We start from the raw sequence: 16586 nt of genomic DNA, 5'->3' as shown, positions 1-16586 counted from the left end.
TGGGGAACCTCACTCTATTAATTACCCATCAATTATTGGTATTGCAATACTTTGTTTTTAATTCAGATTACTTTAAAGTTGAGGCAATGCAAATGGTAACATGCTAATTTCAGCAGCCCTGGGAACCTGACTCCATTCACTTGACACGAGTCTTTGTTGTACTTATATGTGGTATCTCAAAGGGTTACTTTTTCATTTCTCACCAGCCTTTCGTCTTTTCTGTCGGAATGAAAAGTTGAGTGGATGCAACCTGACTCCATTTTCTGCAGCCTTTATCGTAGTTTTGAGTAATAATACGCTTACTTAATGTATTTTTCACCCGTCTTCATTGTAGATGTAAATTGGAAGTATTGCATAGATACTTTTTTTTTTTTGTAGCTCAAGATTATTGAACGTTAACTCGGACCCTGACTCCATTTATTTTCCAATTGTACTTGTATCTGCTATCGTGACTTATGTTTAATTTCAACATTATATGCAGTAGAGGCAAGTATAATAGCATGCTAACCTTAGCATCCTGGGGAACCTCACTCCATGTAATTCCCACCAGTCTTTGTTGGAAGATTTATTGACATATCTACGGCAAACACTGCGCGTTGTTTTGTTGTTTGAAATGTCAAGCCGCCCAAATGGGCTTTTTGTTTAGATTTGTGTGGCAGCCCGTCTAGGCGGCGCGCTAATTCCTCAGCGTGTCGATCGCGTCGACAGCAAGGCGTCAATCAAGAGTCCGCGCTACAATTGTAATGATCTAAAAACATGTCATCTATTCATCATGCCTTGTTGGAAGGCTTGAAAGAGCGAAACTTTGGAAGAGCGAGCGGTGGCCATGTATGCGGCGTATACATAAAAGTCACAAAGGAAATAAACAAACGCGCGGAAGACACAAATCGAAGAGATCATCGTTCTTTATGATGACGACGACGTATCATCGTTTACCATCAACGCGACTTAAAGAACACAGACGAGACTTTGTGTGTTCTTTGTTATCGACACCCCCAGCGCAGCGCAGCAGCCCCCCCCCCCCCCCCCCCCCGGTTCACCTTGTTCACAGGAGAAGCATGTTGCTGCCTCATGTGAGGTCCTCGGAGGTTCGCTTGCCTGCTTTCCATCCATCTGTCAGGAGGATTGCCATTGAACTTTAGCAAGGCCGCGCGCGCAAGAAAGACGAGGCGGTATGCGGCAGCCAATAGCAACAGGCTGTGTAATCGACCCCCCCCCCCACCCCCCACACACAAAAGTACATTTCAGATTTGTTTCTAAAAGGGGTGTCAGGCAATTACAATTTTACATCGTAATTAAGCACATGACTTCAATAGTTGACTCACGATTAATCAATTAATGATTTGTTCGAAATGTACAATAAAATATTTTAGTTTTCATACTCTTGTTTAACACAAAAGTGAAAAAAAAGTTAAACTCATAGAAATATGTCACTGATACGGCGATATTGATTTGTGTTGAGGTCATTTTTCTGCCACTAGATGGCATAATTGCATTTGTAAGACATTTTTCTTTTCATTTAAGAGCTATGCAATCGTTAACATGAAGCAACTTGTGAAATTCTGCACATTTTTCAAATTGTAAAATACAACTTGAGCCCAGTCTTCACAAATTATTATTGCTACATTTAGACATGGGCGTGTCTGCTGCGTTGCAACGAGAATTAACGCAGCATAGGCTTTCCAAGTAAGGGGGCGGTCATTAATCGCGCTTAAAAAATTTAAAAAAAGAATCTCAAAGTTATGTTAGTAATAACAAATTAATAATATGAAGCAAACTTGTCATGTCACTCGGGGGTTCCTTTTAAGGGACCAACAAAAGAACGTATTTTATTTGATTTATTTAAAAAAAAAAAATCAGTCAAAAATACATCTTCCCTTCAAACAGTTCGCAAGCGTGGCCAATTTAGAGTGCCTCGTTCTCCCAGTGTATTTTTTTCATTTGTGGCGATGCTGTAAGAAAGATGCGTAACGCTTGGCTAATAGCATATTTGAACATTTTCGGAAGACATGTAAAAACAAACGAAAAATTCAGACGTTAGTATGTTTTAATGATTTGGTAGCATTAAGTGAAAAAATTTTTCATTAAAGGTAAGATTTTTGCATTTGATGATATTTCTTGATGGAATTTTGCGATATTAGTTTTGTGCGACCGTTTGCTGCAAAAATGTAGGCACGGCAGAATTTCCCCTTGAGGGGATTATGATGATATATAATAAATGTAAATGAGAAATAGGGCTGTGCGATTAATCGAATTTGAATTACAATTTCAATTATTACACTCCACAATTACAAAGTCAGCATAATCGTAAAAAAACAGATTATTAATACTCATTTTGCGATGTTTGAGTTGCTTGCATTTTTCAAATTTTAAAATAACGAATTCAATACTTTTAGTTTCAAATAATTTTATTTGTCTTGATATTTTTGGGGGATTATTTGTCCTAATCGTGATTTCAATTATTACCAAAATAACCGTGATGAATATTTTCTTCACAATCGAGCAGCCCTAATGAAAAATGACTTTCATAAATCAAGTCAAGAACTCGACGACTCTCTTTGACGTCGGCAGGTTTTGTTTTTTGCGTGTTATTCTTGTCAAAATTGGACCCTAAAAACGTTGTGGCGACGCTTTTGAAATTGAGGTTAACGTTTGCTCTTCTCGACTGCGTGCGTTGTTTCCTGTCATCTTATTAATATTGCAGCCGTGCGCTTTGATCGCCAGCTCCTGTCACCTGTAAACGTCGCCTCCCCCCTCAGGAGATGCCGTGTTTACAGGCACACGCGTGAATCATGCATGTGCAAAGCAGGCTCGTGTGTACTGTACGTTTGTGACAGCCAGTCACTCAAATGTCAATATTTTTATTTTTTTATGCAGATGTTAGAAAAATCAAAGTTCTCGTCCATGTCAAAATGAAGTAGTTGCAATCGAGTTGAAAACTTTTTCACATCAAGTAGCACCTGCAAAAAGTTCTTACCATTCTTGATCATTTGAATTTCTACTCGCTTGCTAACTTGTGCTAACCTAACAGCATCTGCCGCTTCCACCTTCGGGAGGTGAGAGGACGGCGGCGTGGTTTGAACCCGCTTCCCCCACTTTCCTTTGAATCCGCCGCCCTTAACCCACCCTTGCGCCCCCCCCCCCCCCCACACACACACACCCCCACACCCCGCAGGGCATCAACAGCTACGCCGCCGCCCCGGCTATGGTGCAGCAGCCCCACTGCTTAGCAACAGCCAATGGGCCGGGCCGGCCGTCCCGTCGGCCAATGGCGTTAAAGAGGCGGGCTGCGACTCAGGATTTGAGCGCTGGGGCCGCATGGGTCTGGCTATAGTTAGTTTGCAGAGGAGGAGGAGGAGGAGGAAGAAGAAGAAGAGTACCAGTTCATGTTTTTGTCCTTTTTTTTTTTTTTTTAATGTTGTCCTGCTGACTTAGTTTGAGTGGTCGCGTGTAACTGGGGAGATTTTATTAATAGAAGCTGTCCTCAAAATAACAGGCCAGTAGCGGGTGTGAATCAAGTGTGAGGGGAAGGTTTCGAGCACGCTTGAAGCGGATCTAGTTGTTTTTCCTCTTTAACAAGCTTACGTCATGTTATCTTATCTCATCTAGTGTTTCTTCATTATCATTTTTGGGTAACGCGCTTGAATTTGCTTCGTGTCTGTCTTCGTGTTATCCTATCATCCGTCGTCACACAAAAGAAAAGCCCTGTCAAGACGCAGAAAGTCTTCCATTTTGGTTCCAAGCGATCATTTTAACGAGCAAAATGAACGTGTCAGTTTGCAGTTTTGACTTGAAAAAAAATGTCAGCCCCCCCCCCAAACCAGTTTGGCCGTTCACTTCGTAACTTGTAAACACGTCAATCACGAGTAGACTCACAAGAACGTCTCAAGATGGCCGAAAAGAAACTGCATGTCAGACATTTTGCTTTGAAGCCGCCAATGACGTTTGAATTTAGCGATGTCATCTGGCAGGCGTGTTTATCATGAGTAGAGCCGCGAAAGAGTTTCAAAACATACAGGAAGTCTGACATTTTGGTTTCAAGTGGCCATTTTGGCTTGGTAGTCCCTTTTGAGATTTTAAGAACAAAGTCGCCACCCCCCCCCCCCCAAAAAAAAGTGTCTCAAGAAGCCCTGTGTGAAAGTACACACAAAGTCAGCCATTTTGGTTTGAAGCGGCCATGTTGGCTCTGCAACTCCTGCTAAAAACGTACCCCCAAAAAACTGCGCCAAAGCCAGTTTCATTGAGGAACATGACATTTGGTGGGCAAGTCTATCACGAGTAGACTCACCAAAAAAAGTCTCAAGAAGCCATGCCTGGAAATACACAGGAAGTTTTGGATTGAAGTTGACGTGGCAATTTTCTTTGAAAGAGAATCCTTTTTTCTTTTGGATCAAATTGCTCCTGAAATTGAACCATGTTGCTCATTAATACGGGCCACTATTAATCTCTTATTGAGCCCAAATCGTTTCTATTGGGATGTTTTCGTTTGTGGATTTCCTGCGTGTTTTGAAAAAGTTGTTCTGCATGCAGCACATTCGATTTACGAGGTCAGTGGCCACTTTGACAAGTCGGCAGCAGGACACATCCTGCAGCACTGCAGCACTTTGGGTGGGGCAGAGGCAAAAAAAAAAAAAAGAAAAAAAGGTGCTACTCATCGCGAAGGAGAGCGAGCGAGCGAGCGAGGAGGAAAAACAAGCGGTTAGCCGGTAGCTGCCCGGACCACGCTGTCTTGTTTTCGCTGCACTCACTGCTTGGCAACAACCAATGGCGTGGCGGCTGCTCGGCCAATCAGCGGTCGGGAGCGTGGCGCCACGCAGTTTGGATTTGAGAACGTGTGAGCGGACAGGAGAGGAGAGGAGCATGAGGAGCCCGGTGCGCTTATGCGAGGAAGGAGAAGTCTAGTCGCTGTTTTTTTTTTTTCTTTTTTTTTTTCTTAACCGCCTAAAAACCACACCCTTGACTCTGCAGTTACCCTGACTTTGACACTTTAGACAAAGACGTATAGACATTCTTTAAATGTTTCTTGAGCTGAGCTTGTCGGATTTTTGTATATATTTTTTTAATAGTGTGACAGACTGCAGGAGCCTTTATGGTACACTCACTTTATTTTGTATCCTTAAATCATTCTCCTCACATGTAGAAGAGTCATTTGTTTTTGATACTTTTAAGTTGTGCCTTTTTCTATCATGTGGAGGAAATCCTGTTTCCACTACTTTTTGCTCTCTCCTTGTGCAGTGTGACTTGCTATTTATAGAAGACCTTTTCAACTTTAAGAAGCGTTAAAACAACAACAACAACTTTTAATCATAATGTTTGTAATAATGATATGCTTCACTTTGTCAACTGTGTGGAAGAAATTGTACAGTTAAACTGCATTCTAGTTATGTGGCGTCCATTTTGGCTCGCATTTAAGTTGCCAAATAAGGTTCCGTGAAGTATAGTTTGAGGTTTGAATGGAAGATTTTTTTAACTCGAGGAACTTTTCCCCAAATTTGAATGACTATGTTAATGTATGATATGGAAGAAATTCTGTTATAGTCAGATCGATTTTTTGTAACGTTTCATTTACCAAATATGGTTCTATTGCGTTTGCGGAATATGAATTAAATCGCAAAATGCACCTGTTTTTATCCATGTCAGGGGGCGGCCATTTTGCCACTTTACAGGACTGGGGTAAACCAATCATGGCTCTCCTCTTTTTTGAGTTTGGTCATGTGACATTAGCAAGCGGAGCCACGATTGGTCGTTACTCGACTGAGCAACGATGCAAAATGGCTGCCACCTGAGATGGATAAAAACGGGTGCATTTTGTTGCGCCAAGTTTAGACTCGTGGTGATGCATAAAACATATTAAATAACTACTTTCTGACAAAAATATGTCCTTGTCCTACAAAGTGCCGTTTGACTTTTTTTCCCTACTTTCATGACATAAAAATAATGCAACCGTATAAAGTATAATTAATATACCTTAATGTCACGTCACCACCTCCATTTTGCATTATTCAGTTGCCAAATGTGTTTCCTTGCCTTGTGTAGTGCTATTTAGTCCACTAATATTATCATCTGCCTAATATGGCTCCTTGTGCATTATTAGCACTTTCATGTCACACTTTTTTTTTTCTTTGATAAGAATTTTTCATTATTGTGCACAATAAATTTCCATTATTTTTCTGACTCTCAATAAAGATGTGTAAAGAGAGTTGTAAAGGTTTTATTTTTCCTTTTTTTTTTTTTTTTTTAATCACTTCATACATGAAAGCATGGCAGTGTGCATTTTGGCGGCAGAATTTGATTTGGACTCTGTTGCGGATGCCGGCGCTGATGCGGATGCCGATGTTGGGCGCGGCCGGCGGATCGCCGCATTCATAACTTTCTCCCCACCATGCACGTGCTCCCCACGCGCTCGTATTTTTGTTGCTCCTCGACGCGCCGCTCGCCCGGTCGCATGGTTACAAGCATCCCCGCTCCGCCATTGGCCGGCCCGGCGCGCAGCCGCCTGCCCATTGGGCCGGGCGCCGGAGAACAACACGGGCCCCGTTGGCTGGCGGCCGGCGCTCGCCGCCCCCTGATTGGCGGCGGCGACTGTCCTCGGAGACCTGGCATATGTAAACACGCTGCTTGCTTCTTTCAATGGAGTGTGTTTACAGCTGACTTTCACACCTCCGCTGAGTGCGCGCTTGTCTCCGAGGAGCGGTGAGAGCGAGGCTAATTGGCTCCGCGCTCCTCGCGCTCCGTTGTGATTGAAGAAGCGCTCGCCGCTATTATGACACGTTGACGGCGTCGGGCTAACAAAGACGCTAACAAGCCGCCGTTTGGCAGACGACGACCCCCTCCTCAGCCTTCTTCCCGCTCCTCCTTTCTCTCTTCCCACCAACGCTGCCGGTTCCGCTTCTGCAGATCTCGATGGAGGAGTCATTGTTGCGAAATGATTCGTTCAATTTTGTCAAACGTTAGCTTGCGCTGTGCTAAAACTCTTCTAACTATAGCATTGTTCCATTCGTATTTATTATGACACCCGTTCTGAAAAGGTTTATTTGCTAATTTGTCTGATGAAGCTCCTCAATTCACTTGAATGTACTCCCTTGGCAGGAAGATGGCGGCAAAGCACTATTTTTTTGTCTAAATGAAGCACTTCAACTCACTTCTACGTAGTTCCTTGCCAAGGAGATGCCACAATAGGGCGGCAGAGCATTGTCCACTCTCTTCAAGGTCGTTTTTGGGCTCCAAGAATGCCATCAAATGACTACTTTTGTCTCAATGAAGCGCTTGAATGCAATTCAAAATAGTTCCGTGACAACCAATACGGTACGGAATAGTTAACGTTCCCCAAACAATGAAAGTCTGTACAGTGCTGATTTAGCATTTGGTGCTTGCCATGTCGTCGCAAACGTTTTGGGCCCGGAGAAGCCATTTTACTCGCGTTATCATCCGAACGTCAAACAAGCAAATAGTCTTGAAAAAAGAAAAACAATTTAGAATGTTGCCATAACAAATTCGTTCATTTTTACGGAAGTTGTAATGACAATAGTCGTTTTTTTCCCCCCTCTAAAAACAAAGACTTGTATTTTGCTGGGATTGTCGCAATCTTATCTTAAATCTTAAATGATCTTGTAACGTTATGACATTGAAGTCAAAGTGCAACAACGGAAGACATTTCGATGTGAACAAATCCCGAATTTCCCAAAATGAACACAAACTCGACATCACGTCTTGAAAACGAGATTGCATTTGTGACATAATCGTCAAATGCGGTCATTTGGGGGACGGATGTGACGGTACGTTGGAGTCAGTTGGCACAAAACCAAGATGGTCATTGATGTATGAGGTTTGTCTTTGTTGGCTGCCGCATGTTGGGTGTCGAGCTTTGAAATGATACAACACGGTGATTTATTGTTAATGATTTTGCAGCTCGCCAACGCCAGGCTTTGACAAGCACGGTTGAAAAGAAACCGCCGGCAGTTGTAAACACTGTGTGAGGCATTTCTTTATTTAATTTTTTTATGTGTAGTTTTTTGTTGTTGTTGTTGTCTTTTGTTTGGCTTGGCCGCTGCTCATTTACTCCATTAGCGTCATGCTACGATGCTATGCCCCCCCCCCCCACCCTCGTTCTCCCCCCCCCCCTTTCTCATCCTTTATCGGCAGTCCACAAAAGCTTTTGATCTCCATCTCAACTCGTACTCTGTGACTTCTTCTCCTTCTTCTTTTTCTTCCTGAGCAGGACTTGAAAGGGGGCGGGTCTCGAAAGCCACTGCTTAGCAACAGCCAATCCGCTTTATATGCGAAAGGCTCTGACAGCCAATAGAAAGGACGAGTTGATTCCTTTTTTCATTGGCGGCCAAGAGAGCAAAAACAATGTTTTTCTTAGCACGGCAGATAATGCCAGGAGCAGATTATTTTTTCTTTTCTTTTTTTTAAGGGGGAGGTGGTGAACATTTTGTCTTTGACGGCTTGTTACTGTGTTTGCATTTTTGGAGAATGTTTTACGTTCTTTCAGTTGTGTTCTTTGGCATTTGATGGCAACGTCTCACTTGGGTCAATTTGTTGGAGAGAAAGTGATTCAGATAAGTTTTTGGTCTTAAAATATTGATTTCAGGTGTTGTCTTTTTTTTTTTTTTTTTCACCTCCGAGAGAAGACTTGATGCAAAATCAGAGGAAACGTCCCCTTATTGATCGGGCTGAATGAATCTTTTAGTCGTCTCCAAGCCGACACATCCTCCGGCAATTTTCTGATCAATAGTGGCTGCTTTGCGCCGGTGATGCTGGTGCGATCCCTTCCAGGCCCACCAGTTTGATTAAGAAGCATGTTTCCTCATAGGAATGAATGCAAACTCCGCCACCATTTTATTCTTCCCGTTTGCCCATATGAGTGTCAAATGTTAGAGGAAACAATTTGAAAGAAATTAGAGTGAAGTGATTGCATGTATACATTTCGCTCACGGCTCTTTTACTGGATTTTGGCCCACAGAATATTGTGTTCTGTTGCTATAAAAACTCTTCTTTCATCAGGAAAAAAAGTTTCTATCTGTTTCCGTTCTGCAGCAATTAGCATTAGAATATAGCTAAGTTTCATCATTATTCACAAATCTGTTTAAAACAAGCTTGTTTTCAACATGGCCCTGCCCTGGTTGATCTCTTATACTCTGCTGCCACCTGCTGGACGTTTTTGTAGTAATTACCATTATGTCAAGCGTTATATATTTAAAATGGAAAGTTTTTATACGTTTCGGGGAGCAAATGAGTTAAGAAACTAGGAATGAATGGAAGTAAACTGTACAGACAATTTTGGAATTCTTATCCCTTCATTTAAGTGTTAAAGATGACCCAGGGTGACAATTGGAAATCGGATTTCAGGCTGGTTAGCTTCTCACGACACGAATTTCGGTTTATCTTTATAGGCGATTGCAAAAAAAAAAACAAATTTTCCCCCAAAATTTAGAGTCGCATTTATGTCCAGTGGTGGTTCAAATTTGCGAGTAATCAGACAAAATCTGTATTCTTTGAATGACCCCTGGATGACCTTAAAATGGTCCATTCAAAACAAAATGGCTGACTTCCCGTGTCTTTTCGGGCATGCGTTCTTGAGACTTTTTTTGTGGATCTAATCATGATAGACATGCCCACCAAATTTTATGTTGCTAAGCAGAATTTTCCGGACATTCCTTTGCTCACCAAACGCCAGTTAGGATTTCTGTATTCAATTGAGCTGATTGATGTTGTATTGGCGTTCCGCTTAACAATGCCGACCTCCGCCCCTCCCAACCCCCCCCAACGGGACGCTGCTTGGTTAACTACAACTCTCCGCTCCCGCAGCGGCATCCGTCCAATCAATAGTCGGCAGCCTGCCGCTTGGTTGACAGCCGGTGCGGCACAAAGGGCGGCGGCTGCGGATGCGGCGGCGGCGGCGCCGCCTCGGCTCCGTGAGCAGGCTTTGGCGCAAAGCGTTTATTTTGGGGTTTAAATGTAAATGAGGCGTCTTTTATGTCACCAATGGCCCGTGGAAAGTCGCAATGTGCGCTTTGGCTGTTGAGCATCTGTGCTGTCGTCGTCCCCGAGGTGTCGCAAAGTCCCGCCCACCAACTGGGCGCCACTTGTCGTAAAACCTCGCCAAATGTCCTCATGAGCGGGTTGTCAAGTAGAAATGAGTGAAAAAAGAAAGTCCAGCTTTTTATTCATTCTTCACTTTTTTGATTGTTGTAGACATACTTAATAATGTAATGTGAGTAATTAGGGTTTTCTGCTGCTTGAAATGAGATTTCCAAGCCAGTGTTTGGGTTCAAGTAGGGTTGCAAGCCAGTGTAGGTTGTGTTTAAGTTTAGTCAGGATTAGGGTTTCAAATAATTGTGTCAAATGAGGATTTCAAGTGAGGGGTAGGGTTTCAAATTAGGGTTTCAAGACAGCATGACTATGTCAAAAGATAGTTTCACGTGTTAGGGTTTCAAACTCGCTGGCTCAGGCCAGGTTTGGGTCTCAAGCTGGTATTTGAAATCAGATTCCAAAGATTAGGGTTTCAAATCGGGTTTAAAAGTTTCTAGTTGTGTTTTAATCCTCGTTTCACATTTCGAAGTGTCTGATTGAACTGAATTCGGGTTTGAAAAGTGCTGACGTTTGTTTGGGTCGTTTGCGCAGGTCGCTGGTGATCATCAGCACGCTGGACGGGCGCATCTCGGCGCTGGATCCGCACAATCACGGGCGCAAGCAGTGGGACCTCGACGCCGGCTCGGGGTGCCTGGTGTCCTCCAGCCTCAGCAAACCGGAGGTACGAGAAGAAACCTTTCTAACGTGCATTTTGCTCAAAGGATAAAGAATATGTGAATGTTGTTATATTGTGTGCGTTCCATTTGGAGGTCAAGGACGCATCCTTCTCTTTTTTTTTTTTTTTTCTTTCTCAAAGGACGCCCTGCAATCCCAGGGCGCGCTTCTTTTAAAAGCAGCCGCTGAACTCGCTGCACTTTGAACAGTCGAGCAGGCGTTGGCGTTGCCTACATTTCTAACATGTAAACACGCCGAGAACACACACACACACACACTAAGAGGAGCGCGTTTTGGCCCGGAGGATTATCCGCTTTTGTTGAGGTTTACACACACGCACAAACGCAGTCGGAGCCTGCTTGGAACACGCACACACGCCGGCTTAAACCGCCCACTTTGGAGCGGCGGCGCGGCGACCGCTCCAGACGCCACTCGCTTCTCGTGTGAACTCCACACAAGAGCGTCGTCATAACGAGAGGCGTGATAAGGCCTCCAGAGACGCGCTTCCACCATCCTGCTCCCGTGTGTGCCGATGAGATGGCTAATGAAAGCCCAACCTCTGCTTGACGCCTTCATCTGCCATTCAAACCCGCCCGCCAGAGTTGCTTTTAGGCTAAGGTGAGGTCAGGATTTCAAATGAGGGTTTAGCAATAAAAAAAAAGTTTAGGGTTTCATACAAAGATGAGGGTTTCAAATTAGCGTTCAATTTAAGGTCAGTTTAAATGACGGTTTCAGTTAGGGTTCAAAGTTTGGGATTGGGGTTCAAGTTAAGGGTTTCAAGCAAAGTTTAGCGTTTTGAGAAAAGGTCAGGGTTTGTAGCAAATGTTAGGGTTTTAAATTAGGGGTTAAAGCGTGGATTAGGTGTTGTTAGGGTTCAAATCAAAGGTCAGGTTTTCAAGCCATGGTTGGGATTTCAAATGAAGGTTTTGATGCAAATGTTTGAACTCATGGTTTCAATTAGGGTTCAAAGCATGGGGTTAGGGCGTTCAACCAACAAGTTAGGGTTTTAAATTGGGGTCTTGAGACGGAGTGTTAATTCAATTAGGATTTCCAGCAAGGGTTAGGGCTTCGAGCAATTTTTTTTTTTCAAGATGTCTGTCCACCAATCAGCCTTCAGCACTGTGTTTAGCCCCGCCCATTTTAGCTTCCCTACCACCACAGTTGGCAAAACGCAGTCTGACATCATAAGGATCGGTTCTTTTGTTCCAACGTGACACTTGGGTAGGAAAACAGAAATATGTGAGCGAGCGCCTCTCGTCAAGTCTGCCGTCCTAAATTTAGAAGTAAAGCTTCAGACTAAAGGTGTTTTTTCTTTTTTTTAGATGTAAAAAGTCAGTCTTGTGTGTGTGTGTGCGCGTGCGCGCACGGTCCTCGGAGGACAAAAAGTGTCAAAACCCCTGAAGGAAGCTCGCAGCGACGTGCAGCGCGAACTTGCTTTTACATCTCCACGCCAATGTCACCTTCAACGGCAACTTTTGCTCGGAATCGTACGTCATCCTCGGGTTGTTTTGCACCAAAACGACAAAACACGAATCCGCTCCCACCATTTTTTGTGATGTGTTTTAAGTCCTTCACTACTGTGGATGTTTTATATTTGTTAACCGGAGTCTCAGATGAATAGATTTCACAAGTACGTTTCTCAATGGGAAATTCAGGTTTGCAAAACCACTCTAATGACTGGCAGCTGCCAGTAGATGGCGCCATGCATCCCTTGAGATCACAGTTTTTGAAGAGATATGTAGTCATGATTTCCATTTTGGTTTCCCACGACCACAAAAACATTACAATCAAAGAAAAAAACAAAAATTGTGTTCGAAAATATAACAAACATTTGTTTTTCAGATCAAAATTTCCCCAACTGTAAACATTTATGTTTTATTTATTTTTATTTATTTTATTATAATTATATTATTAATTTTTTTAATTATTCATTAATTAACCTTAATTACATTCCCCAGAAAATGTGGTTGACAATTTGAAATTTTAACTTAAACATCCTTGGATGGATTTGTTGAAAAAAACTTGTCGGCCGTAATCGAGTTCAATTAGAGAATCAATACTGCGTGTGTTTTGTACTGCCAAGAAAGAAAGAGGTCTTAAGTTGAATGTTGCTGAGATGACTAAAATCCTCCTTGTGAGGATTAAAGCCTCTGAGAAATCGCGTTCCAAATCCTCACATTATCATTTAAGGACCAGGAGGGTGTTTTGACATTTGCAATAAACGGTTTGATGAGACGGGGGCGACCAAAGACCAAACGATGCGTCCAACAAATAATGCGGGCGGAAATATGACAAATAAACAACAAATGTACTGTAACGCTTTTCAAGTAACAAACAACAGTTTGCTATCATTGCTAGCTTGTTGAGTTAGCTTCGAACATTTGCCGTTGCTGTGTGTTCAATTTTCACCTGTTAGCATTTAAGTGTGACAGGCTAGAAGGAAATCTTCCCCTCATCGATGAATGTGATGAATTTGTCATGACGCATTTGTATGCATGTTTGTTTTGAAATGTGTGTTGTTGTTTTTTTTAAGTCCTAATTCTCTGAATGCAGCGTGGCCACGTGACGCGGTAACGTCGGCGTGTCTTCCGCGTGCGCGCAGACAGTCTGCTCGGTGATTAGGGTCTCGTCGGGGAGGGCTCTGCCGCCGCGCCATTGGCTGCCCCACCCGACGCGCCGTGGGAGGAGGCAGCCAGTCACCTGCTGCGCCCCCCGCAGTGCGCCCAGTCTCGCCTTTTATTTTTATTGCTCTTTTTTAGACCGACAAACACAAAACAGCTTTGTCTGCAGAAAGAGAAGCGTGCGTGCGTGTGGGTGTGTGTGTGCGCGCGTGTGTGTGTGTGTGTTTGTGTGTGTGTGTTGAAAGGTCAGGTCGAGGTTGTCAATCAAAGCTGAATGAATCATCCTGGCGAGTGTAAAGGGATGAAGGAGTGTGTGCGTGTGTGAATGAGCGCGCGCGTGATTAGGATGGTAAGGTAATGCTTCGGCCCAAAGATGATGTCATCACTTAAGAGACGACACGCACACACACGCACACACAAACAATCAGGCGACGTGATGGACGAGCGTCCGGCAAGTCATTCGTCTTCCGGCGGGCCGCAGATATTTTTAGCACAAACGACATTTTCCTCCCCACTTGCTCCAATTTCCCTCCGACTATTTATTTGGTTCAGGTTATTTATTTAATTTTGTGCTTTTGGCAACGATACCAAGAAAATGAGCTCGAAGGAAATAACCGGATGATTCTTACCGTAGATTCTTTCAGTTCCAACATTAGAGAATAATAAAAAAAAATACAAATCTTCGAAGGGAATGGAGTGAGGTTCCGCAACCAGAGAAATTAGCACATCAATAATTGAATCCCTCTGCAAAGATCATTTTAGATTTGTTTATTTTAGTCTAAAAACATTTAGCTCTTGAGTTTCATAAATCCAAATGGGGAGCAAAGACGTCCTTCATTCCAACGATATCTAATGCTAATTTTCGTGTTAGAAACTGGTAGAAAGTGACTGTAGGGAGATTCCCCAGACCACTAAAAGTTAGCATGTAAATAGTTTTAGGTAAAGCACTGAGCATCAAAATGGCAAGCAAAATATTGTGCCGTAGTTCCAACAACAGAACGCTAAAAAGAGTTCTAAAGCCAACTGAGTGAGGTTCCAATAAATGAAGGTGAAAACGTTCAGCTCTGAGCCTCAGAACTCAAAATAGAAAGGGAAAGACGTGCTCTTTCCAACAATGTCTAATGCTAATTTGAATGCTAAGAACGGGTAGAAAGTGACTGGAGTGAGGTTCCTTAGGTCAATAAAGTTTGCATGTAAATGCCTTTTATGTGAAAAGCACTGAGCCTCAGACATCAAAATGGCCAGCGACTTAAATATGCTATCGTACTTCCAACAACATGAAATGCTTTAACAAATATTTCTAACGGGAATGTGGCTCCACAGGCCAGTGAAATTAGCATACAAATAGATTCATATAAAGACTTTCAGCTATGAGCCTCAGAAATCCAAATAGTTCATCTAATGCTAATTTCAATGCTAAGAAAGGGTAGAAAGTGACTGGAGACAGGTTCCCAGGCCTGCAGTTAGCGATTCAAGACCTAAATGCAAAACGTGGCGTCTCAGACACCAAAATGGCCAGCGAGATCAATATTCTTACATAGTTCTAAAGGGAATAGAGTGTGCAAATGTTCTCTTTTCCTCTTTCCAACAATGAATAATTCTAACTGTGATGCTTAAAAAAAAAATAAATAAATAAAAAGTGAATGGAGTGTTGTTCTTCTAGGCCAAAAAGAAAGTGTGTCAATCACTTGTCGCTAGCCATTCTTCATTCCTTTGAATTATTAGATCTGACTCGTTCACGTCAGTATAAAGATGTTTAACTCTGAGCCTCAGGCTCCACTCCCTATTCTACAGTTTTTGCATTTGAACAAGAAATCAAAAGCATCCGTGATGAACACACCGGACCAGTCGATCGATGAGAGGGGATCCGGGTCAAGCGGCGTTGCGTCTGATCACAGACGAGGATTAAAGCGTCGGTGGCAAGATGACTCCCCCGCATGCTAGCTAAACCCCCCCCCACCGCGCATTGTTAGCACCCTCTTCATTAGCACACTAAATCTCCTCATCTTGAGAGATGACATCACCTCTGCCCGCCGGCCACTAAATCAGCCTTCTGGCACTTTCAAGCCACCATAAATCTTCCACTCTCGCTCACTGTTGGCAATCTGGCAACTGTCCCAAACCGGCACGCTCAAGTCGGGCTTGGGGAGAGAGAAAAAAATCAAAAAAATAGCTCTATAATGACTGGGAATATTCAGATGGTTTGACTAAATTAGTCTTATACGTACAATCCCTTATAAGCTGTTGATCTGCCAGGATTGGGGTCAGTTTTTTTAGCAATGATGTCATCCTGGCTTGCCTAACACACACACACACACTTTTGTATAATATCCACTGGTGCTAAAGATGCGGGTCAAACGAGTAAACAGAACAATTCAATTGAACAAAGAAATCAAATTCAAAATTGCAATTGGAATATAAAATAATGGACATTTTCGAATAGTATAGTAAGCGGCAACCAAAACACATTTTCACACGAGCACGATCCAAAACAAACCACGTGACATGGATCTCTTCTCTCATTGGTGGGATTTGCAAATGAAGCGTCACAAAGTAGAGCAAAAGTGTCGTTTGTTGATCACGGTAACAATTAACCGGATAATTAGCAGCTACAAAACACGTTTTTAGCTGAGTGAGCTATAAAAGCACGTCTCCAAAACATTAGCAAGGTGAAAAGAAGACGCTCGCGTGCTAAACCGAAGATGAATCTTTTTTTTTTGTTTTGTTTTTGTTTTTTAAAAGAAAAAAACCCCCGAAGATAAATCAAAATTTCAAACAAAGTGGGAGCAAATCAACACCACCGAACTTTATTCTGTTAGCTATTGACGCTATCGCTAATGACTCGCTAGTCCACGTAATACAAAGAGGAGCCAGTGACATAGCAACTTCGTCTTGGAGATGCTAAATAGGTTGCTAATGACAATTGCTATATAAAACGGTGATACTAAACATTTGAAATGTGGTCACGGCTCATCGCTAAACCATTTCACCGCTAATTGCCGCTAAACGCTAACGTAAAGAAGAGCAATTTGCTCAGCTGCACGGCAGAAGTAAGAAGCAAGAAAAGTAATTTAGTTACTGTTTACTTGAGTTTAAAAGTAACTGAGATTACAAGTTACCTTTTTAGTCTTCTGGATTTTGTCAACGGTTTTATTTGACTGGGATGCTTTTATTTTGAAGGCTTGAGATAAAAATAGTAACACACAGTCACTTGGA

At 42.7% G+C, this 16586-nt stretch overlaps 1 protein-coding gene across 1 annotated transcript in view; it reads left to right on the top strand.

The window, feature by feature from the left end:
* Window positions 1–16586, top strand: part of eif2ak3 (eukaryotic translation initiation factor 2-alpha kinase 3) — a 32042-nt gene that overhangs the window by 2973 nt on the left and 12483 nt on the right. The window contains exon 2 of the mRNA XM_086095023.1: window positions 10627–10756. Coding sequence (XP_085951149.1) covers window positions 10627–10756 — 130 coding nt within the window. The remainder of the gene's footprint in view (window positions 1–10626; window positions 10757–16586) is intronic.

The sequence above is a fragment of the Leptonotus elevatus genome, chromosome 14, assembly GCF_054856555.1.
Source record: "Leptonotus elevatus isolate MCC_2025b chromosome 14, RoL_Lele_1.0, whole genome shotgun sequence".
Lineage (NCBI taxonomy): Eukaryota > Metazoa > Chordata > Actinopteri > Syngnathiformes > Syngnathidae > Leptonotus > Leptonotus elevatus.
The sequence above is the reverse complement of the archived record's forward strand: the minus strand, read 5'-3'. Positions and strand labels throughout refer to the sequence as shown.